The sequence below is a fragment of the Gallus gallus genome, chromosome 14 (assembly GCF_016699485.2).
Source record: "Gallus gallus isolate bGalGal1 chromosome 14, bGalGal1.mat.broiler.GRCg7b, whole genome shotgun sequence".
NCBI classification, from domain to species: Eukaryota; Metazoa; Chordata; class Aves; order Galliformes; family Phasianidae; genus Gallus; species Gallus gallus.
Window position 1 is genome coordinate 13607878 of NC_052545.1, and position 22974 is coordinate 13630851.

At 55.3% G+C, this 22974-nt stretch overlaps 3 protein-coding genes across 8 annotated transcripts in view; 1 reads left to right on the forward strand and 2 right to left on the reverse strand.

Moving 5' to 3' along the window:
* ABCA3 (ATP binding cassette subfamily A member 3) overlaps nucleotides 1–7327 on the reverse strand; it is a 34154-nt gene extending 26827 nt beyond the window's left edge. Inside the window, exons 1-3 of one of the 3 annotated variants that reach the window (XM_046900768.1) lie at nucleotides 7124–7327; nucleotides 5793–5947; nucleotides 5294–5400 (exon numbers count right to left, since the gene is read on the reverse strand). In XM_046900768.1, coding sequence (XP_046756724.1) covers nucleotides 5294–5329 — 36 coding nt within the window. In that variant the 5' untranslated portion in view covers nucleotides 5330–5400; nucleotides 5793–5947; nucleotides 7124–7327. Of the gene's footprint in view, nucleotides 1–5293; nucleotides 5401–5792; nucleotides 5948–6469; nucleotides 6928–7123 lie in introns of those variants that run through there. The other 2 variants (XM_046900770.1, XM_046900769.1) reach the window with 2 other exon arrangements.
* A 209-nt stretch (nucleotides 7328–7536) lies between these two features.
* On the forward strand, nucleotides 7537–16617 carry LOC121106808 (zinc finger CCCH domain-containing protein 11A-like). 4 transcript variants are annotated; one of them, XM_040647758.2, is made up of 8 exons: nucleotides 7537–9961; nucleotides 10289–10458; nucleotides 10663–10782; nucleotides 11534–11657; nucleotides 11998–12084; nucleotides 12494–12633; nucleotides 13188–13255; nucleotides 13774–14742. In XM_040647758.2, exons 2-8 carry the CDS (start codon nucleotides 10405–10407, stop codon nucleotides 14063–14065), a joined length of 885 nt encoding a protein of 294 aa, XP_040503692.1. In that variant the 5' UTR covers nucleotides 7537–9961; nucleotides 10289–10404; the 3' UTR covers nucleotides 14066–14742. The 4 variants fall into 4 exon arrangements, with proteins under 4 accessions (XP_040503692.1, XP_040503691.1, XP_040503690.1 ...); XM_040647757.2 differs by having other exon boundaries at nucleotides 7537–8919; XM_040647756.2 differs by lacking the exon at nucleotides 7537–9961 and having other exon boundaries at nucleotides 10016–10458.
* A 453-nt stretch (nucleotides 16618–17070) lies between these two features.
* LOC121106812 (cyclin-F-like) lies at nucleotides 17071–22680 on the reverse strand. The gene is made up of 5 exons (XM_040647769.2): nucleotides 22477–22680; nucleotides 21142–21296; nucleotides 20643–20749; nucleotides 19692–19946; nucleotides 17071–17499 (listed from the first exon to the last, which is right to left on the reverse strand). Exons 1-4 carry the CDS (start codon nucleotides 22487–22489, stop codon nucleotides 19856–19858), a joined length of 366 nt encoding a protein of 121 aa, XP_040503703.1. The 5' UTR covers nucleotides 22490–22680; the 3' UTR covers nucleotides 17071–17499; nucleotides 19692–19855.
* Between the last annotated feature and the right edge of the window lie 294 nt (nucleotides 22681–22974).

A 22974-nucleotide genomic window follows, 5' to 3' on the forward strand; every position in this document is an offset into this window, starting at 1 on the left:
TAGAGGGGCTCCGAGATGAGGAGCGGCGGAGGAAGAGGAGGGAAGGGGGGGGGCTGGGCCGTTTCCCAGGTAGGGGTGAGAGGCCGCAGCGCGGGGCCGCTCCCACCCCTCAGAGCCCACTCGGGGCGCCGATCAGAGCTATGCCTGCTGCCAACCCGGCAGGGAAAGGGCTCAGAGGAGAGCGCTGATAGCGGCACTGAGGGGCTGCGGGCAGCCCCGCTCCTGCAGCGGGCCGAGCTGTGCGGCGCTTCGCTGCTTGGGGGCATCGCGGACGCCCGCAGGACGCGGCGGGTCCCGGCCTGTCCCGGCTGTCGCCCTTCCCCGCTGAGCAGAGAAGCGATTGGTGCCGCCCGCCGTTCAGACGCGTCCTGCGGCGGCTGCTCTGAGCCGAACGCCTTCGCAGATCGCTCCCGCTGCAGTGCTTTCAGCCGGGGGAGGTCTGTGAGCAGCCCTGCCCGCCTGCAGGAAATAGAGGAAGGGACAAAACCAGGGCAGGGGTGAAGCTTTCTCGCTAAGGGAGAAAGGAAAGCTGCAAAATCAGCTTTAAAAATAGCCGTGACTCCATCGCCGCGCCGAGCACGGGGGGGGGAGGACGCGTCCCCTGTCCCACAGCAGAGCCGCAGCTCTGGAGGGCTGTGGGAGGAGATGCTGCCCCGCAGCACGGCAGGAAGGCCGAGCAGTGCGGCAGTGCCCGTGCAGCCGGCCCTGGCAGCGGCTGTGTGCGGAGGGCGGTGCTGTGGGTCATCACCCGCTGCAGGACGGGAGCGAGCAGCCCCGAGCCCAGCCTGCACGGCAGCGCTCCCGTCTGCTTAGCGGAGCTCCCCGCAGGGCTCTGTGCAGGAGGGGCTCTGCCAGCTCCGTGCGGACGCACACACGTGCTTTGGGGTTGAACAGTGCAGGGCGAGGACGGAGGTGCCTTCCCTTGAGCACGGTGTGCCCCGCTGGTGGGCTCGGTCGCACTTCCCCGTTGCTTGTGACCGTGTTACAGCTGCAGTGCTTGCAGCCTTCTGCAGACATAATGGGAACGGGAGAGGCACTGGTGTGGGATCTGTGCCCCGGTGCTGGGCAGTGTGACCACAGTGCCGGGCAGTATCTGGGGCAGCAGTGCCTTTGAAAGCCACTCCTGGGCGCTGAGCCACCCTGCTGCATCCACGCCCCGACTCCAGCTTGGGCTGATCCTTCCCAATTACAGCTTCCCCGTGACCTGCCCTATTGCCTCATTCGGCTCCTCGCTGTGCCTGGCTTTGAAGGAAGTGGGGCGATTAGATCAGAACACGAGGCTTGCCAAAGAAAGTATTTACAGGCTCCTCATTGCTCCTGGAACAGAAGATGAGGGATGTTGCAATGAGACAGGGCGACACGGCGGTGACTCAGCTCACACCCTGCGATGTGCCAGGGCAGCAGGCTTGGAGCAGGGGACAGGAGATAACAGCAGTGACAGCCCTGTCCCCTTCGCCCTGATGGAGAGCTAACAGTGCTCGTTTGTGGGTGTCCTCTCTGGTGTCTCCACCACACTCAGCACGGATGAGGGCTGACCCCATAGAGCACACAGCCCTGCTCCTGTGGCTGACTCTCACCCCACACATCGCTGCTTAGCACATTCCTGTGCCTGCTTGTCCCCAAGCCAGTGGCCTCAATGCAGCAGCACATTTCACGCCAGCAGTGCTAGGCTGCACATCCTGAGCCCTGGGACAGGCCCTGGGCCACCTGGCTGGGGGCTGAGGTCTGTGCCAGGCACAGCTGTGCTCAGCATCTCTCCAGGAACTTTGTTAGCTTCCAGGAACCAAACCAGCCACATCTCAGTGCTCACCTGGCACCCGCAGAGTGGGAGCTGCCAGCACTGCTGCCCTGGGTGACCACAGACTGCGAGCGCTGGGTCAGAGACAAACAGAGCTGACTGCTGCTGAGTTCACTTCCCCTTGTCCTGCTCTTTTCCAGCTCGTGGGCTTCGCTGCAGCATTGCCTGGTGCAATTCGGGGATGGTGTTTGTTACTCCTGAGCACCACCTCCCAGGAGGAGATGCCAGTGCCACATGCAAGCACCACTGCGTTCCTCATCTGCTGAGGAACTGGAGATGCTCCTCAGCAGATGAGGAAGGAATACAGTGGCACTTGCTGCTGGGCCTCAAAATGAGCACCAGACCCCAAAGGGCCCCCTAGAGCTATCAGGACACAAGCCCAGCTCACATGGCCCTTGTGCCAGGGGCACACAGGACCCTAAAACCCCTTGCCCAACCACTGGGATCTTAGCAGCAGTTGCACTGGAAATGTGTGCATGCACACAGATACCCAAATCCTTGCTGGCCACAGGCAGGTGGGCCTGGCTCTGTGCTCAGCTCCCTACACCACACAGAACCTCATGTTGAGGACATGGGATGCCAGGCTGCAAAATGGGTGCAGGAGCCCTCAGCAGGCTCAGCTACCCTTGCTAGAAGGAATACACAAAATAGAGAAACCTGCAGGGAGAAGTGAAAAATCAAAGTCTTGCAAACAAAGGCGGGTATCTCCTAGCCAGTGTGCAGCACGTCACCAACCACAGAGGTTCTAATGCAGTGCCGTGGTGAGAGAGCCTGCTGGGGATGGCCTGGCAGCAAGGCAAGCTCACCAAACACAGTGTTGAAATAACCCAAATAAAATCCTTCAAAACCAGCAGTTTCTTTCACAAACAGGAAAAGCAGCAAGATGCAAAGCCCTCGGCAAGCTGAAAAACCACATTCATGCAGATGAAAAGTATCTTGAGCACTATTTGGTTACCGCACCAAACTGAAAGCTGCTGTTTGCAAAGCTGCCAGAAGGAAGGAGGGGGCTGGGAGCCCTCTGCAGTAGGCAGGGATGGGAGCGCTGTCAGTGGGGTAATGGGTGGGTTAGCAGCACAGCTTGGCTTGTAAAGCAAATGCTTAGCAGTTAGGAGGTAAGGGTAGCAATGAGCGGGCAGGGACTGTGCCAGAGCTGTGCCCAGGAGAGCCCAGGGAAGGTGGCAGTGGGATGCAGCACAGGCAGGCAGGGCCAGCACCCAGGGGGTATTGGTTGTTTTCAATATGATGGCGCAGTAGAGTGGGCTTTGCTGTGATGCCAGATTGGAGGCGTTTGAAATCTTCGAGGATTCTCTTCTTCTTCACCCTTTCCCACACTTTTCTCACAGTTTCTCTTGGCATTATGGGCTTTGACTTGGTGAACCACTTTGTATTTTGGATTACCAGATATTCTCTTCCCAAACTGAAAGTCATCAGGTTGTGATCACTGTTCCCTAGGCAACAACCATCGGAATTACACAGCTGTGATCACAAATTAATGCTGTTTTAAAAAGTAGCTCCAAGTGCTCATGTCAATTGAGCAGAGCTGCACCTGCAGCCACATCAGGGTGCTGTGCTCCCAGAGCAACGTAAGAGTTGTTTTGTAGAAGCACTGGAAAGCATCGTCGCAGAGGATGCTTTAGCAAAGGCCAAGAGAAACAGCTTCCAGATCTTGATCAGAATCAACAGTGAAACGATTAAAGAGAACCAGACCAGACTTCCAGGGAATCTGTCGCAAGTGGAACCTCCAAACCTGATTTAGAATTTTTATTTCCCTGCTCAACCAGGAGCGCTGTTTCAGAAGTGCGGTCATCATCTATTGACATATTACAGACCTGGCCTACTGGGGGATGCAGAGTTAGTGTATTAACAGGGAAAAAAGCCAAGTACCTATTCTAATTTCTCAATACGGTTTTTCAATAGCTAGCTTTCGCTTTCTAAAGCATCGGCACTCATTTCAGCTTGGTATAGGGCATTCAGCAGTGGCCACGCCACCGTAGAAGCAGCTAACTGCTGCTCTTTTGTAACTAGTATGTCTTTATCTAGACCTTGACAATATTCCACCGTGCGGAATGGGGAGATATCCCCCATACCACGCAGGGGACCCCATTTTTCAATGAAAGTTGCTAATTGGTAATAGGGAGATCCCAGAAAGCCTGGGATCACGTTCTCCCCCTGACCCATCCCTAAAAATTCCGTAGAAAAGATATTATGTTTTCAGTATTTATTGGGCCTGCTGGCTTGCCAAGTGTAAGGTCAATAAGAATGGAGATGTTGTAAAGTCACGGGGAAAAGGAAAAGTAACCCAGTCAGTAAACGGGTTACTGCAGAGGCTGACTTCTTGACATATTTACAGTCAAAGTAATGACTGTGGAGGCAATGAGTCTCTGCTACAAACTGGCCCCCCGTTTTCTAGACTCAAACTGCTCCATCTGTACAGATAAATTCCCATGATGGAAAACAGACCTGCTGCTATCTTGCACACTAAAGGCAGCCCTGGGGTTAACTGAATCGCCGTCCCCATGCGAGCGTGAGGTGCAGGAGGGCTTACCTACTCATCTCACAGCTGGTTTGCTGAAAGCACATCTCCAGCTAGAAACATCACACACTAATTGTTCTCTTCCTTGTTTTCCCCAAGTCTGGAACTGCTTCCTGGAAGCACAGCCGGAGGTCTCAAGCCCACCATTCCAGTGCTCACAAGCAGCAGATGAGACGCAGCAGCTGAGCCGCACAGAGGCGGGGAAAGCACTCGCCTCTGAAGAGGAAGACCTGGAGAAGTTGGTGATGGAAATCCCCGGAGGAGAACTGGAAGGAGAAATTGAAGTGGAAGCTGAGACCGATGTGGATGAGCCCTTTCTGGAACCGTCTGAGATCACTGACAGTGCAACAGCACAGACTGATTGTCTATTTCAGAACAAACAACAGCCACCAAGGAAAACCAACCCTGCTCCTTTTCTTTCTTATCCGCAGGGGACACGTCTGCTGTCAGTAAGGGCCTACGCTTCGATATTTAAGTCAAGCCATCTCCTTCAAATCAGAGGGATAAAAAGACATTCTCCTCCCTTTTTAAGCAGATTCATAACAACCCCTTCAAGCTGCACGTGCTTCAATATTGACGCTTACTCATTTTTCACTAGAGCGGGTTGAGCAAAACAACCGACACTTAGAACTGTGGGCTTTCAACACACTTGCTGGTTCATACGGAAGCACCAGAAACAGATGTCAGCCAGTTCACGCGCTACCGTCAAACAAGGAACAGCAGTGCCCTTAGAGAAATAACTTCCATGCACGCCGTAGGCCCTGCTCTAATTAACAAAACAGCAGTCCTTATTTGCCGCCGCATAGACACAGGGTCAGCTACCCTCGTCACGCGACGCAAAGACTTCCACAAATAAGGACAGCCAGATGCCCCACTTGCAGCAAAGACCCAGAGGAGTCGCACGTGTAGCATGAAATGCCCTCCTCTACAACTTCAAAGGAATGCTGATGCTTAAAGCTCACCTTGCAAGCACCTCCAGAGGTTTTGCAGCAGGCCATACGTCTTCAAAACGTGCCCATGCCCAAACAGCAGCGTGACCATCCACGAGGTATTTAAGACGGGAGCGCACCTGCAAGGTACGAGGGGGAGCACCAAGTAAGAATTACTAACAGAACGGGACCAACACGACCTAATTTTAGATAGGTAACTAATTAAGCACCGCTCTTTTCCTGCCTAACCATCACTACAGCAAGAGATGCCAAACCAAATTCACTCTGCCAGTCACCACGAGCCAGAAGGACAATTCCCAGAGAAGCTTGACACAAAACACACACAAACACTGCTGCGAGGCCTGGAGGTTGCAGTAGCGAGAAATCTAATTGTTAGGCCAGCAAATATCCGTCTACTGCACGTAGCTCTTGGCTCTCCTCACGTCTCCTCGGACGCAGGCGTTCCCGCCTGCAGTTCTGGCTCCCAGGGGCAGAAATAAGGCAGCGCACTGCAGGAGGGGCCGGCACTCACCGCTCCGAGCCAGAGGAGCTCCTCAGCAGGAAGGCCTTCCACAACACCAAGCACAGCATCCTCGGGCACACTTCGCAACGGCAGGACACCGGGCCGTCTCCTTGTCCTTCGCTTGGAAGGGAAAGAGAAACATCTGCAACAGCAGCAGCGAACCACTGGAAAACAAAAACACAACACCTCGGTTAGCCACAGAACACTAAGAGGAAAAAGGCGCACCTAGAGCGCGTGTTGAATTCAGTAGAACGCTTCTTCAAGCGCATCAACCAGAGCAACTCAGCACGCAGCACAGAACGCTGCAGGACCAAACCACGAAGAAGCGACTCGTTGCGTTCAGCCAGTTAAAGCAAGGTGCCCAGAAGGGATGGCGCACACCCGTCACAGAGCACATCCGTGCCCCGACCCCAGCACTGGGCTGCGGTTAGCTCAACTGTCCCTGCTGCAACTTCACGTACCTCCCCCACGCTCCAACGTCTCCTCATCCATTCGTAACAGGCCCCGAAACGCGACCGACCGCAGAGATGAGGAAGCTAAGGCCCACGAAGCCGCCCGAGGCCAAAGCCCACCTCTCCGCGGGAGCTGCTCCTGGAAGACCCCTCCCCTCACAGCCAGCTTCCTCACCTCGCAGCGCTCACAGACCGGGGCGCTGCCTGCACCAGCCTTCCTGCTGGAGAGCTTACCCTCAGCACGGCAGCCAAGAGACGCAAACGACCGAGGAGACGAGGCGAAGCCAGGAAGAACACACGAGTCATGCCGGCACAAGACAGAAAAGGGGCCCAAAGCCCCTCCGGCCGGCCGGCCATCCGCTGGGACGGCACAGGGCGGCGGCTGCCGCGAGCAGCCGGGCTCTGCCTGCACTCGGGAGCCCCCCGAGGAACCCCCCGCTGCAAGTCGGCAACCGAGCAGCAGGAATCCAAACCAGGAGCCGAAGCAGGGACGAAGCAGAGGACGAGGACGAACCACGGCCTCGGCAGGGCGAGAGGCGCCGGGCCGCGACGCAGCGCTCAGCCGCCGCTCCCACAGCGAAAGCGGAGCGCTCAGGGAGGGATCGCACCGTTCGCAGGCGGCCAGCACCGCTCCGTCGCGTTCTTCCTCACGGCAGCCTTCCGGAGCGGGCACTGCCGCATCTCCGCCCGCCGCGGCCCGGGGCCAACCGCCGCCCCGCGCCGCCCCGCGCCGCCCCGCCCCGCTCCGACCCCCCCGCCCCGCCGCCATCCCATCCGAGCTGCCCGCCCCGCCGCGTGTCCCGGGCCGCCCGCAGAGCCCTCTCAGAGGGACCCGCGCGGAGCCCAAGGACGGAAGGACGGAAGGACAGCCGCGCGGCCCGCACTCACCGCCCGCCTTCATTGCGGCGCTCCTCGCGGACCGAGCGCACGCAGCGACCGCCGCACCCGGATCCAGGGGGCTCCGACCGCCGCACGAGGCCGCGCCCCCTCGGCGCGGCTCAGGGAAGGAGCGCGAGGCCGAGGCCGAGGCCGAGGCCGCCCCAGCCGAGCTCAGGCCGCAACTCCGCCGCACGCCCACATCCTCTCAGCGACGCCGAGCGGCCGCGCGCACTCCTTTTTAAACACAGCGGGCCGCGTGATTGGCCGGGAGGATGACGGGAGGTGGGGCCGTCCCCGCCCCGCGGGCCGCGATCGGACGACGAGGATGCCAATTCCGAGCGGGGCGGGTGGCGGTTGAGGAGCGCGGCGGCTACGGCGCATGCGTGCGGAGCGAGAGGCCTTCCCGCCTCCCCCTGACGAGAGGGGCGCTGTTGCCGTGGCGGCCTCTTCTGCGGCCGTGATTTCGCCTCCCGAGAAGCCTTGCGCTCAGCAGAGGATGCTTTCCAAATGATCTTTGGCCTCAAAAAACAAACGGGCAAGGACATTTTCCTCGCGTTCCACAGACGCCGTTTTCCAAAGGGGCTCGCTGTGGCCTAATCAGCAACGGGAACCTTCCAAGGTTGGCAAAGATCTCCAAGCTCATCCGGTCCAGCTGTCCAGCCATCAACATTTCCCCACCAAACAAACCGTGTCCCTTAGCACAACATCTACACAACGTCTGTCTTACTGCTCCTGCAGCCAAAGGGCTCAGGTGCACGGGTTCCCTCCCGCTTTTCTAAGTGGCACGAAGGAATTTGAACATAGGTTTCAAGATTCAAAACGAAACCAGCAGCTTTGGTCTGTTTCTGGCTCCGTTTTCATGTCACCTTTGCAGCTCCGTTACCCGCAGGGTTTCACGTGGATTGCGTGGGGTTGCCATCAGATCTTCAACTCAACTCAAACATCTGATCGTGTCTCGGACCTCTCTTACCAGAGAGAAATGCCCCTCCCTTCACAATCACCCCTTATTCACATCATCGCTTTTTCACACACACACACACACAGCCCAAAGCTGTATACACTGCGCTGTGAACAACGGTTTTCAAGGATGAAGCACGAGGAGGGTCAAATTCCATGAAGCTCTGACAAACACCCTGAGAACGAACACCCTGACATCTCCCTTCACCGCCATCGAAGCAGGCCCGTGCATTAGTTTCACCAAAACAAGGCCAGCTATCCCACTGGTTTTGTCGCGGATTTGATTAGGCTGGAAAAGACCTCAAGGATCGTCAGCCCTCTGCTGGGGGGGTGGGGGGGGAGGTGCAGAGAAAAGAGCAGAAGCGTCTCCTCCTCACTGCTGCAGAACCGGACCAGGGCGAAGAGCTGCTGTGGTTTAACCCAGCAGGCAGCCCAGCACTGCACAGCTGTTCTCTCACAGCGGAACGGGGCAGAAAAGCCAGAGGAAGGCAAAACTCACGTGTTGAGATCAAGACAGTTTAATAGGACAGAAAAGGCAGGGAAAACAATAAAGGAAACGGAAAAAGGACTCATCTCTGGGTCTGTCAGCAGCCACTTCTGGCTTGTTATTCCCTCCTTTCTGCAAGTGCAGAAGTGCTGCGGATCCGTGCTGAGGTCACAATCGTTGCTGGGGTGGGAGGGTTTGGCCCTCAGCTGGGGAGCAGAGCTGGTGCTCTGGTGAGCGTGCTGCACGCAGAGACTGAGCTCTGAGCGTTCCTTGCAAGGGATCATCCTTTGAGAGCCCGTCAGAAGCACCGCTGTGGCGTGTGTGTGACCTGGGCACAGCCTGGAGTGAGCGGGCCAAAGAGGTGAGCTGGGCTTGGTGCTGGGTGGTTGCTGGAAGGAGTCTCAGCAGGAAAGCTAGGTTGGGGAGGAGTTCCCAGCTCAAACGAGGCCCTTCCAAATGGCTGTTTCCAGGGGAAACTGATTCTTTGTGAGATTCTGTCGCACGTTTCGGTGAGGATGGCGAACTGTCGTCACTCCCCTGTGCAATGGTACAGTGCAACGGAAAGCACAGGGATAAGAGTGGGGTGGCAAAGTCCTAGGCTGCAGCAAGTGAGGATAAGCCCAAGTGCAGCAGCTGTGGACGCAGAAAGAAAGGAAGAAAGCTGCCGACCCTTGGAAGGCCTCGGGCAGGCAGGGATCTCCAGTCAGACACCCTCGCCTCCACTGCCACCCCTTCCATGAGGTCTGGGAAGAGTTTGCATGCACCTGAGCTCCCCTGCGTTGGCCCTGCCTTCCCACCAGGTGCTCAATCACCGCTTCAAGCTGTGACCGAGCATTGCCACTACACCCCTGCAAAATTGCTGCTGGGCCCCAGCCTTCATTTCAGACACGCCAAAGGAAGAAGAGCACAGACTTCACGGAGTGCCACTTGTGCTTTACTGACCCACGGATCGCTGGCTGTGCCGTATCCAGCATATCAGAGAATCCTATCATAGAATCGTAGGATAGCTTGGGTTGGAAGGGACCCCAAGGATCATCAGGCTCCGATCTCCCTGCCGCAGGCAGGGCCGCCAACCTCCACATCTGATGCTAGACCAGGCTGCCCATGTGTTACACAAAACCCCGCTGAAGTCATGGTGGAGAGCCAGGTGCTCAGCTGGGGGCATGGACTACCTGGTGACATCACAAGCACGGTGACCTCACAAGCACTGTGTTTGGGGCCAGCAGTGAGCGCCACAGCCGTGAGCGCTGCTCAGGAGCGTGGACACGCTGCGTCAGCCCTCGTCCCGGCTGGCAGTGAGAGTGGTGGTGGCTGACGGGTGCTGCCCGCTCTCGCCGACGGTGTTGCTCAGCCATCGGGCTGGTGTGTTAGCTGGAAGGGAGAAGGCCTGCAGCTGGGCCTGGGTAAGCCACAGCTGTAGGTTTGTCAAACGTGTGAGTCGTACAGTGCATCCCTTGCAGCTGCAGCAAGAGTAGGTGATGAAGGGGGTCTTTTTCATGACAGGAACACAAACTGTGTGCTTCGAGGTATATAACTGTTGATGAGACGGAGGACAGTACTTGCTGGGAGAAGCCGTGGCGGTTACACACAAGTTGGATGTAGAGCTGGCACAGTTCTTGCAACCAGCTCCTTCCGAGATGCTGCCCTCCTCGAGAGTCTAAATTGCATAAAAAGAAAGCTGGGAACATGCTTGTTCCTCATTCTTCTTCCCTCGTTGATACTCTCTGTAGGGCTCCTGTCCGAGAGGACACTTTGCGGATCCAAGCAGTCCAAGAGTGCAGCCGTCTCTTTCCAAGAGCGGGGAATTCCTTTGGAGAGAAGCCCAACTTGCTCTAAGAATTTCCCCATGAGTCGGCAAGGAGACGACTGCTACTTCTACTTCTACTCAACCTGCACTAAGGTATGGGTGGGTTTCTTTTGCCTGGATTTTCTTCCTTTTCCTCGTTTGTAAGAGAAAGGGCTGGAGCGGGGGGAGACCTACGGGTGACGTGTTACCTTCACAAGCGGTGGGATTCTGCGCTCGCTGCTAACAACCTGGGCTGATAGCATGGGCACGTTTCAGGCTGTACTCCTATTTTCCTGTGTGGTTTCCTTTTGCGTGCAGGGAGACAGCTGTCCCTTCCGCCACTGTGCAGCGGCTCTGGGAGGTGAACGAGTCTGCCGACTGTGGATGGCGGGTTGCTGTTTCAGCAGCAACTGCAAGTTCAGGCACATGAGAATTGATGTGAGTGTTTGCCTAAAGACGTGTTCTCCAACTTAGTCCGCAAAACCGCTTTTCATTGCTGCAGGTGGGCGGAATGCACTTGTGCAGGCTAGATAGGTTTGCTGTGAAAATCTCACGGGTTTCTGTTTCTAGAGGGGGCTGGGAGGAGGCCGGGGGAAGAGAATTCTTCCTCGCCTTAGGAATATCTTAGCGAGAGATGTTTGCGCTAGGTGCCAAAGACAGGTGCAAAAAGACGGCATTGCTCAGCCTCCTCAACCTGCTGGAGCAGGGTGGGAGGAAAGAGCGGGCACTGCCCTCCTGCCAGCGGGGCTTGCTTGCGGTCTACCAGGCCTTGTCTGTCCTGGATTTCTTCAGACAACTGTGCTCTGGCTGCTTGGAGTAGCGAAGGGTGGGGCGAGAAATGATGGTCAAGAGCTAAGGCTCTGCCCGATCATTTCTGGTGGACTTGACCACGGCACCTGAAGGCAGCGTTTCTCCCGAATAACGGGAGCATTTTGCAGCAGGTGTATTGGTTTAACCCCCTGAACTGAGAGCGCCTGTCTCCTCTACCTGAAGGCCGAGAAAGCGAAATGTGCCGAGCGGTTACAGCTCATGCAGGTGTTGTGAATGCGCTCCCAGGCGTTTCCTTTAGTGATAGGTGATGTTTCAGCACCGTGACGGTCCCATCTCTGGCACGACCTGGAACGCTGCCTCTCTTTGCAAACCTCGTGTGCCTGTTTCCGTGACCTGTTTCCTTTCTTTCTCTCCTCAGAAGAGGCGCAGTGAGATTCCGTGCTATTGGGAGAATCAACCAGGAGGCTGCCAGAAAGCCCACTGCGCTTTTCTTCACCTGAAGGAACGCGGTGGGAACGGACTGGCCGTACCACCAAGCCAAAGTGAGTTTCTGATGGCACGAAGCGTGAAAGACTTAATCTTGAATATGACTTCTGAGCGGGTGCAGGATGTCAGGTAGCCATTCACTGGGGGGTGCAGGGAAGAGCCACGCTAAGAGAAATATTAGTTTGTGTTTTGGCTGTCAGAATGGTGGTGGGTTTTTTCTGGAGACAGGAAGATGCCTTGCAGGTCTGTGTCGACTGTAGAAACGGCACAACATTTGAGCAGCGGAAAGGCAAATGTAAGAAACCGTGCTTGAAAATTTGAAGTTTGTGGTTGACTGTGCTGAAACCTTCCTCCAAAGAGATGCTCTTCAACTATTTCTTGTTTTCTGTCTGCCAGAAGCTGACGCGAGTGGCCTTCCTCCAAAGAGCGGCCTTGCAGAAAGTCTGGGGAACCAGACAGAGCTTGAAAAAGCACCAAGGAGAGGTAGGGATACTAAGCAGGCATCTGGGTTTGATGCACTGTCTTTCTACGTAGATTTTCTATTGATTTTCTATGATTTCTACGATTTTTCATAGATTTTCTATGATGCTATTTCTAGCTGATTTCTAATTGATTTCTAATGCTGCCACTTAGGATTGTTCTGTGTCAGAGTTTTCCTTGCCCTGGATTATTACTGAGTGTAGCTATTGGGTTTCTTGGTTCCTTTGTATGCGTTGTTGGCAGACAGAGACGACCGTGTGGAAAACATTGCTGAGAATCCTGCACGTGGCAATGTAATTCCGCTGGTCAAACGTATTTAACTTCGAGGAAGGCTTGCGGGAATGATAAGAGAACGTGGATCTCTCTTGAGGCACAGCAGGACTGTCTCAGCTCTCTCTTCCTTTTACTCTAGGTGGACGCAAGGTGGCCGTGAGGCGTATTGATTGGAAAACCACCTTCCCCCCAATGCAGAGACACAAAAGAAAAGCAGCAAGGATGCATCCATCTGCTGCTGAGGGCACGGATGAGCCCCCAGAGAGGAAACTACCCATGGTAAGAACAGTGGCAAAAGCAGTAGTGGATATGGAAGGTTCCCATTGCTCTTGAAGAAAAGGTAGAAATGTCAAATGTCCTGCAGGTCTCCTGTTTCCTTTGAAGGCAGCAGATGTCTCACAGGGTACTTGTGGAAACTATCCATTTTGATCAGATGTAGAGCAATGATGATGTATTACTCCACTCCGATTCTACGATTCGGAGATTGCTCTGTAGTGTGAAAGATTTTGTCCGTGGATGCTGCGCTGTGAAAAACACCCAAGGTCACTTGTAACCTTCAAGAGAATGCTTCCTTCGGGAGCACCGTGGTTCCGTATTTGGGTTCAGGCTCAGCAGCGCTGAGGGAAGGGGGGAGGAGTCCTCAGAGATCATCTCGTGTTCCATCTGTCCTGCTGTGGGCAGGGTTGCCAGCCACGAGATCCAAGTGCCTGGAAACCCATCCAGCCTGGCCTTGAACGCCTCCAGGGATGGGGCATCCACGACTTCTCGGGGAAAAGAAGTTACTTAGGAGTCTTTGACCTGTGCTTCGTACACACTGCCTTCTTTCTTCCTAGGCGATTCTTGCTTCAGCCCCGCCCGAATACACCTTGGTCAGCGCTGAGGTCATAAAACTTCCAAGCAGGTGATGACCACCACTCTTTCTTCACCAGTGCCCCTTTTCCATTTAGACATAAGTTCTTTCCCATCAGGGGAAGAATGGGGTGTTTGAGACGTGTCATGGCATAATCCAACAAAGGAAGAGGTCATCTGAAGTCATTTCAATTGCTTACTCAAAATCTCTGCTGAGTAAGTCACGGGGAAAAGTGCCTCAGTCGGTAAACAGGTTACTGCAGAGGATGACTTCTTGACATATTTACAGTCAAAGTAATGAGGGTGCCAATGCGTCTCTGCTACAAAACCTGGCCCCCCTGTGTTCTGGACTCAAACAGCTCCATCTGTACAGATAAATTCCCACGATGGAAAACGTACCTGCTGCTATCTTGCACGCTAAAGGCAGCCCTGGGGTTAACTGAATCGCCATCCCTATGCGAGTGAGAGGCGCAGGGGGGCTTAACTACACATCTCCCAGCTGGTTTGCTGAAAGCGCTTCTCCAGTTAGAGATGTCACGTACTGATTGTTCTCTTCCTTGTCCTCCGAAGCCTGGAACTGCTGCTTCCAGGAAGGCAGGCAGACTCCGTGGCACAGCCGGAGGTCTCGAGCTCACCATCCCAGTACTCGCAAGCAGCAGATGAGACGCAGCAGCTGAGCTGCACAGAGGCGGGGAAAGCACTCGTCTCTGAAGACGACGACGACGACGACGAAGACCTTGAGAAGCTACTGATGGAAATGACAGGAGAAGAACTGGAAGGAGAAACTGATGTGGACGCTGAGAAGGATGTGGATGAGCTCCTTCTGGAACTGTCTGACATCATTGACAGTGTAACACCGTAGTCTGATTGTATATTTTAGAGCAAACAACAACGACCACCAATTAAAACCAACCCTGTTCCTTTTCTTTCTTATTCTGAGGGGACGCTTTTTCTGAAACTTTGCAGTGAGTCTTAAAGCAGAGTCAAACTGGTACAAATCAGCAGTGACGGCATTCTGTTCTCCCGATTTCCCCGCTGGTCAGAGTTCAGGGGCCGTGCAGCCATTCCCCAGCCCTGGGTGGCTGCCTTCAGCATCGAGGGCACAGAGCACTTCTTTGGGCACAGAAAGACGCCCACCCGCAAGGCTGAAGCTGAAACTTCTTCCTGCCTCCCCCCTTGGCAAAACTCTGCGTTGGGCTCATGTGGAAGGGCTGGTGTTCTGATTCCTTGGACAATGCCTGCATCAACCGCAGCGTCAAGCTGCGACCCCCAGCTCCCACTTGCTCCCCCTTCTCTCAGGCCTCTCGGTGCTTGCTGGAGAGCCAGTACAACCAGTACACCCCTTCCCTTGCCCAGCCCCTGCTTGCCGTGGGTAGCAAGGGGCAGGGGCTTGGAGCGTGAGGGCAATCCCTTCTTGGATCTGACTCCTGCTTCTCATCCCATTGCCCAAGAACAATCGCGGAGTCACTCGTCTCCTGACAGCCTAGCGCATCTGTACTGGATGGTGGCCAAGGGGGTACTGTGGAATTTGCGAGTCCAGCAAGCGCTGGGGTTTGTGCCGCTGGTGCTAAGTACCGGAAGATTTCACCATCCAGGGAAGGGAGCTGCTGCGTATTTATTTACTACTTATTTATGCCTTTTAACTATACACCAAGCGTGGGTGTTGTTTTACTAGATCCACATCTTCCTCTTTATCTGTGTGTGTCTGTGAGAACCTGTACACAGATGTAGGGGATCCTGTCAGTGAGTGCCAATCTTGTCATCTCTGAATCTGTCATTGGGTCTCTGCTTAATCAGCAGAGAGTTCACTAAATCGCGTGACTGACCTCCAAATGGGTTAGTGATTAAGTGCTGTTAAAATGTTAGCCTTTGAGGCAAAAATTATCAATATCTTTAAAACGATCAATACCTCTTAAGTTGCTGCGAAACAGAACCAAGAGAAATGCAATTGTCATTTTTGGTGGAGTCGGCAGGATGACGAGCAGAGTCACCCAACAGTTACGAAAACGTGAGATCCAAACAAAGCCTCCGTTCCCTGAGGAACTGGCTTATGATAACTGGTGTAAGTGGGCAGAGGTAGGAGAGCACTCAACTGATGCTGGAGCTTTGACTAAGGGTGGAAAAGATCAAGGTATAACCAGCAAGAGGTTGGAGTGCGTCTTCCTGCCAGGAGAGGGGAAAACCAGACTGTAAAACAGAGGCTTTACAAGATGGGATCAGCGGATGTAATCTACTGAGCTGTTGTTACCACGAGAAACAGAGCAACCGCTAAACGAGCTTCAAGAGTTTCAACGAAAACACCACACCCTGGGATCACGTGTTGAAACGGCACCGAGGCAATCTCCAAGTTCTGCCTGACATAGCTCCGATTGGAAAATGTATCTCCTGAAGAACGGGCTGGTAATAGTTGCGGTGATCCAGGCAATTATCGCTCCGACAAACATAGCCATTTGCATCTGCACGAGTCCCTCCCCCCCGCCTCGCAGTCCGATCCATCGCTGAAGCCACAGGGCCTTGGGGCGGCGCACAGAACCACACTAAGAAACAACTCCATTGGACGCCATCCCCATGGCCAGTTTACACCATTATTACGGCTGCAGCCCTGGAGAAGTTGAAAGTGACTGTCTCTGGGGAGCGCATTTGAGCAGGGGAAACAGAAAGTAGCTGGGGATGGAGCCAGGTGCTTTTGGGGTCCTGGTGCCCTTTGAAGGGCCAGTCCCCAGCCCCCCGTTGAGCCTCCTCCAAAGCTACCCCGTTCTGTAGCAGCCAAGGGAGTGGCTCCCACCAATGGGATGTGGGTTTTGTACCCTCAGGGCCACCCCCACTGGTCCCCATGGAGGTGGCAGGGCCTGGGGGCACACTGGGCTTTGGGGCAGAACCGTATTCTCCTCTGCTGTGCTTCGGTGGAGCACATTCATCGCTTGGAGGCACCTCTGCCTCCTCTCCAGCACTGAGGGCAGCGGAGCTGTGTTGGAGCCCCTTCTGCTCACTGCTGTCAGAGAGGAGCCGCGTCAGAGTGTGAAAGCAGTGTTACGAACGAGAAGACACAGCTGACTGCGACAAAAGTAGGACCAACAGGTGGCGAGCTCTGCTCACTTGTGAGCTCCCAGCTCTTTGCAAAGCAGAGGGGGACATCTAACCCAGGTAGATCACTTGGGTATCTGCCGCAGGGTTTCTGAACCAGCCAGGCACTGCTACATCCTCATCTCATGCAGGTTTTCCGTGTTCTCTCATTTAGGGCCATCTCTTCAGTCCGTCCTGAACGACAGCTTACACCTGAATGAGAAGGCAGCTTTTCAGATTGCGGTCCGGCTGGCACAAAGAGAAGCAACGCTTTCCAAGAGACTGCCACAGAGAAGGGACCCAAGGTAAGGAGAACGAAAGAAAGCAAGCCCGCACTTGAAAACAAGTCAGAGGCAGTGGGACACAGTGCTTACGTACTCCTCCACACAGCTACAACAACCACAGAATGAGGCAATATCCGGAGCTGGAAGGGACCCACAGGGATTATTGAGTCCAAGCCCCGGCTCCACAAGGGACCGCCCAAACACAACGGCCCGGTCCGTCCGCTTCCCTCACCTAGCAGGGCTGGGCCTGACACATCTCAGGGTACAGTTGGCCCTTCTGCTGGCTCAGATTCCAGTTGCCACCACCAACCAGAACACCCAGATCCCTTTTTGCAGGGCCGCTCTCCAGCCCCTCACCCCGTCCACGCAGCCAGGGCTGCCCCATCCCAGCTGCAGAACTCAGCACTCACTCTTCTTCATGCAGGTGGCGACCGCCCTCAAATTTGGCCAGATCTCACTGCAAGGCCTCTCTACCCTCAGGGGACCCAACACTCCTCCCAGCCTTAGCATCATCCACAAATTCACTTCACACAACTTCATTAGATCTTTATTAGAATCTACAGTGAAACCATTAAAGAGAACCAGACCTAAATGGAGCCCCGCAGAATCCCCTCTGCTGACAAGTAGGGCAACTCTCAGGCCATAGCCTTCCCTCACCCAACACAGGCCACGTTTTGGTCATCACAGCACATTTTTAGGGTTACATCACCATGGCCTTACAACGTCACGAGCCATCTCCGTGCTGACTGCTACAAACACAGGGACCCTGACAAGAGAACACCGGGTGGGAGGGAAGGGTCCAGGTAAGGAGCTCCTCACACGCGTGCTTTCCAGATGCAAGTTCTTTCCTGGGACCGTTCTCTGCAGCTGACATCCCAACTTCCTCCCATGGCCTGGCTGCGCGAAAACGCAAGCCATCACAGAAGGAGGGAAAAGCAAAGGAATAGCCCTGCAAGAAAAGAATTAAAGGGTGAGCACAAGGAGCTTGTTACGGTGTCTCAGAAAAGTAATGCTGCCACTTAGGATTGTTCTGGGTCAGATTTCTCCTTGCCCTCGATTGTTAGTATCGCCATCCAATTTAGCTGGATCTCCATAGATTATCAAGGTTTCCGCCCCTGTATCAACTAGGGCCGTATCTATCTCCGAATATACTTTCAGGACCAGAAAATCATCAATTCCACATGGGGCCACCAGTCCCTTCTGGAGGCCCTAGGGGGACTAACATCCCTTGTCACGCCATGAACTGCGCTACGGTTAAATCTTTTGTTTCTGGTGCCTCGGGCATTGAGGCGCGAGACACCTGAGGGGGCTTCTCCTTTCTATTAGGGACTACGAAATCCCCTAGGTTCCACGTTGGTGGTGGTACTCTGTCAGTAACTCTCACCCTCGTTTTTTTCTGGGGGCAATTCTGAAATTTCTGATTATCCTTCAGCTGTCTCCACAGGACGCGATTGGGCTGGCAATCAATTTCTGCCGATTGCACCCCAGCCTGGATCAGATCATTAAACATCTGCTTTCGCGAGACCCTTAGGGGCCCCAGCTGAGGATCCCGTATAACTGGCTTCTTAGTTTGAATTACTGGAAGGAGCTCTGCTTCCTCTACTGCTCGAATATTGCGCCTGCTCCGCTGGTGCTCTGTCTCCCTCAGGTTGGCCACTAATTGGGCAGCCTGCTGGACCACAGGCACTGAGGCCACCAGGGGGTTGCATACAGAAACTAGGGTCCCATATAGATGGCAAGGGCAAGTCTCTCATACCTGCCAAAAATCTCACCCTAGCTGGACTTTCAAATGAGCCCTCCTTTGGAAGCAAAGTCCTCGCTTCTCTTACGCCCAGTTCACAAACGTGATTTTGAAGGTCCTCCACGGAGGACCGCAATCCTGTATTTAATGGTATAGCTGATTTGTTTGGCCATACCCCAAACGGCATGCTGCCATTAGCCAGTCAATTACAGAACGATTCTCCTTAGTATATTGGATGCCTGCATACAATCTTTGCCTAAGGGCAGGTGGTGGCCAATTGAGATATCTCTGGCCCATCGACCATGAGGCTTTCTGCCCCTGAATCCCATAGTCTGAGTAACCAGGTTGGTACGCTTTCCTTCGGCTTCTGCCAGAACCCTTGTACCATGTCCATTAATTCTGTGGGTGTGTACGGCCTGGCTGTTACACGTAAATGTGTTTGGACAGGGGGCCACTGATCAGGGGGCACCCCTGCCGGTCTATCTTGTATCTTCTTTGGTTTTGGGGTTATAACAGGACAGAGTTCTAGGGAATCTGTCACAAGTGGAACCTCCAAACCTGATTTAGAATTTTTATTTCCCTGCTCAACCAGGAGCGCTGTTTCAGAAGTGCGGTCATCACCTACTGACATATTACAGACCTGGCCTACTGGGAGATGCAGAGTTAGTGTATTAACGGGGAAAAAAGCCAAGTACCTATTCTAATTTCTCAATACGGTTTTTCAATAGCTAGCTTTCGCTTTCTAAAGCATCGGCACTCATTTCAGCTTGGTATAGGGCATTCAGCAGTGGCCACGCCACCGTAGAAGCAGCTAACTGCCGCTCTTTTGTAACTAGTATGTCTTTATCTAGACCTTGACAATATTCCGCCGTGCGGAATGGGGAGATATCCCCCATACCACGCAGGGGACCCCATTTTTCAATGAAAGTTGCTAATTGGTAATAGGGAGATCCCAGAAAGCCTGGGATCTGCCCTGCAAGCATTTTATCTAGGGGGCAGGGAGGGGGTCACGTTCTCCCCGTGACCCATCCCTAAAGATTCCGTAGAAAAGATATTACGTTTTCAGTATTTATTGGGCCTGCTGGCTTGCCAAGTGTAAGGTCAAAAAGAATGCAGATGTTGTAAAGTCACGGGGAAAAGTAACCCAGTCAGTAAACGGGTTACTGCAGAGGCTGACTTCTTGACGTACTTACAGTCAAAGTAATGACTTAATGACTGTGGAGGCAATGCGTCTCTGCTACAGAACTGGCCCCCCGTTTTCTAGACTCAAACTGCTCCATCTGTACAGATAAATTCCCACGATGCAAAACGGACCTGCTGCTATCTCGCACGCTAAAGGCAGCCCTGGGGTTAACTGAATCGCCGTCCCCATGCGAGCTGTGAGGTGCAGGAGGGCTTACCTACTCATCTCACAGCTGGTTTGCTGAAAGCACATCTCCAGCTAGAAACGTCACACACTAATTGTTCTCTTCCTTGTTTTCCCCAAGTCTGGAACTGCTTCCTGGAAGCACAGCCGGAGGTCTCAAGCCCACCATTCCAGTGCTCACAAGCAGCAGATGAGACGCTAGCAGCTGAGCCGCACAGAGGCGGGGAAAGCACTCGCCTCTGAAGAGGAAGACCTGGAGAAGTTGGTGATGGAAATCCCCGGGGGAGAACTGGAAGGAGAAATTGAAGTGGAAGCTGAGACCGATGTGGATGAGCCCTTTCTGGAACCGTCTGAGATCACTGACAGTGCAACAGCACAGACTGATTGTCTATTTCAGAACAAACAACAGCCACCAAGGAAAACCAACCCTGCTCCTTTTCTTTCTTATCCGCAGGGGACACGTCTGCTGTCAGTAAGGGCCTACGCTTCGATATTTAAGTCAAGCCATCTCCTTCAAATCAGAGGGATAAAAAGACATTCTCCTCCCTTTTTAAGCAGACTCATAACAACCCCTTCAAGCTGCACGTGCTTCAATATTGACGCTTACTCATTTTTCACTAGAGCGGGTTGAGCAAAACAACCGACACTTAGAACTGTGGGCTTTCAACACACTTGCTGGTTCATACGGAAGCACCAGAAACAGATGTCAGCCAGTTCACGCGCTACCGTCAAACAAGGAACAGCAGTGCCCTTAGAGAAATAACTTCCATGCACGCCAAAGGCCCTGCTCCAATTAACAAAACAGCAGTCCTTATTTGCCGCCGCATAGACACAGGGTCAGCTACCCTCGTCACGCGACGCAAAGACTTCCACAAATAAGGACAGCCAGATGCCCCACTTGCAGCAAAGACCCAGAGGAGTCGCACGTGTAGCATGAAATGCCCTCCTCTACAACTTCAAAGGAATGCTGATGCTTAAAGCTCACCTTGCAAGCACCTCCAGAGGTTTTGCAGCAGGCCATACGTCTTCAAAACGTGCCCATGCCCAAACAGCAGCGTGACCATCCACGAGGTATTTAAGACGGGAGCGCACCTGCAAGGTACGAGGGGGAGCACCAAGTAAGAATTACTAACAGAACGGGACCAACACGACCTAATTTTAGATAGGTAACTAATTAAGCACCGCTCTTTTCCTGCCTAACCATCACTACAGCAAGAGATGCCAAACCAAATTCACTCTGCCAGTCACCGCGAGCCAGAAGGACAATTCCCAGAGAAGCTTGACACAAAACACACACAAACACTGCTGCGAGGCCTGGAGGTTGCAGTAGCGAGAAATCTAATTGTTAGGCCAGCAAATATCCGTCTACTGCACGTAGCTCTTGGCTCTCCTCACGTCTCCTCGGACGCAGGCATTCCCGCCTGCACTTCTGGCTCCCAGGGGCAGAAATAAGGCAGCGCACTGCAGGAGGGGCCGGCACTCACCGCTCCGAGCCAGAGGAGCTCCTCAGCAGGAAGGCCTTCCACAACACCAAGCACAGCATCCTCGGGCACACTTCGCAACGGCAGGACACCGGGCCGTCTCCTTGTCCTTCGCTTGGAAGGGAAAGAGAAACATCTGCAACAGCAGCAGCAAACCACTGGAAAACAAAAACACAACACCTCGGTTAGCCACAGAACACTAAGAGGAAAAAGGCGCACCTAGAGCGCGTGTTGAATTCAGTAGAACGCTTCTTCAAGCGCATCAACCAGAGCAACTCAGCACGCAGCACAGAACGCTGCAGGACCAAACCACAAAGAAGCGACTCGTTGCGTTCAGCCAGTTAAAGCAAGGTGCCCAGAAGGGATGGCGCACACCCGTCACAGAGCACATCCGTGCCCCGACCCCAGCACTGGGCTGCGGTTAGCTCAACTGTCCCTGCTGCAACTTCACGTACCTCCCCCACGCTCCAACGTCTCCTCATCCATTCGTAACAGGCCCCGAAACGCGACCGACCGCAGAGATGAGGAAGCTAAGGCCCACGAAGCCGCCCGAGGCCAAAGCCCACCTCTCCGCGGGAGCTGCTCCTGGAAGACCCCTCCCCTCACAGCCAGCTTCCTCACCTCGCAGCGCTCACAGACCGGGGCGCTGCCTGCACCAGCCTTCCTGCTGGAGAGCTTACCCTCAGCACGGCAGCCAAGAGACGCAAACGACCGAGGAGACGAGGCGAAGCCAGGAAGAACACACGAGTCATGCCGGCACAAGACAGAAAAGGGGCCCAAAGCCCCTCCGGCCGGCCGGCCGGCCATCCGCTGGGACGGCACAGGGCGGCGGCTGCCGCGAGCAGCCGGGCTCTGCCTGCACTCGGGAGCCCCCCGAGGAACCCCCCGCTGCAAGTCGGCAACCGAGCAGCAGGAATCCAAACCAGGAGCCGAAGCAGGGACGAAGCAGAGGACGAGGACGAACCACGGCCTCGGCAGGGCGAGAGGCGCCGGGCCGCGACGCAGCGCTCAGCCGCCGCTCCCACAGCGAAAGCGGAGCGCTCAGGGAGGGATCGCACCGTTCGCAGGCGGCCAGCACCGCTCCGTCGCGTTCTTCCTCACGGCAGCCTTCCGGAGCGGGCACTGCCGCATCTCCGCCCGCCGCGGCCCGGGGCCAACCGCCGCCCCGCGCCGCCCCGCGCCGCCCCGCCCCGCTCCGACCCCCCCGCCCCGCCGCCATCCCATCCGAGCTGCCCGCCCCGCCGCGTGTCCCGGGCCGCCCGCAGAGCCCTCTCAGAGGGACCCGCGCGGAGCCCAAGGACGGAAGGACGGAAGGACAGCCGCGCGGCCCGCACTCACCGCCCGCCTTCATTGCGGCGCTCCTCGCGGACCGAGCGCACGCAGCGACCGCCGCACCCGGATCCAGGGGGCTCCGACCGCCGCACGAGGCCGCGCCCCCTCGGCGCGGCTCAGGGAAGGAGCGCGAGGCCGAGGCCGAGGCCGAGGCCGCCCCAGCCGAGCTCAGGCCGCAACTCCGCCGCACGCCCACATCCTCTCAGCGACGCCGAGCGGCCGCGCGCACTCCTTTTTAAACACAGCGGGCCGCGTGATTGGCCGGGAGGATGACGGGAGGTGGGGCCGTCCCCGCCCCGCGGGCCGCGATCGGACGACGAGGATGCCAATTCCGAGCGGGGCGGGTGGCGGTTGAGGAGCGCGGCGGCTACGGCGCATGCGTGCGGAGCGAGAGGCCTTCCCGCCTCCCCCTGACGAGAGGGGCGCTGTTGCCGTGGCGGCCTCTTCTGCGGCCGTGATTTCGCCTCCCGAGAAGCCTTGCGCTCAGCAGAGGATGCTTTCCAA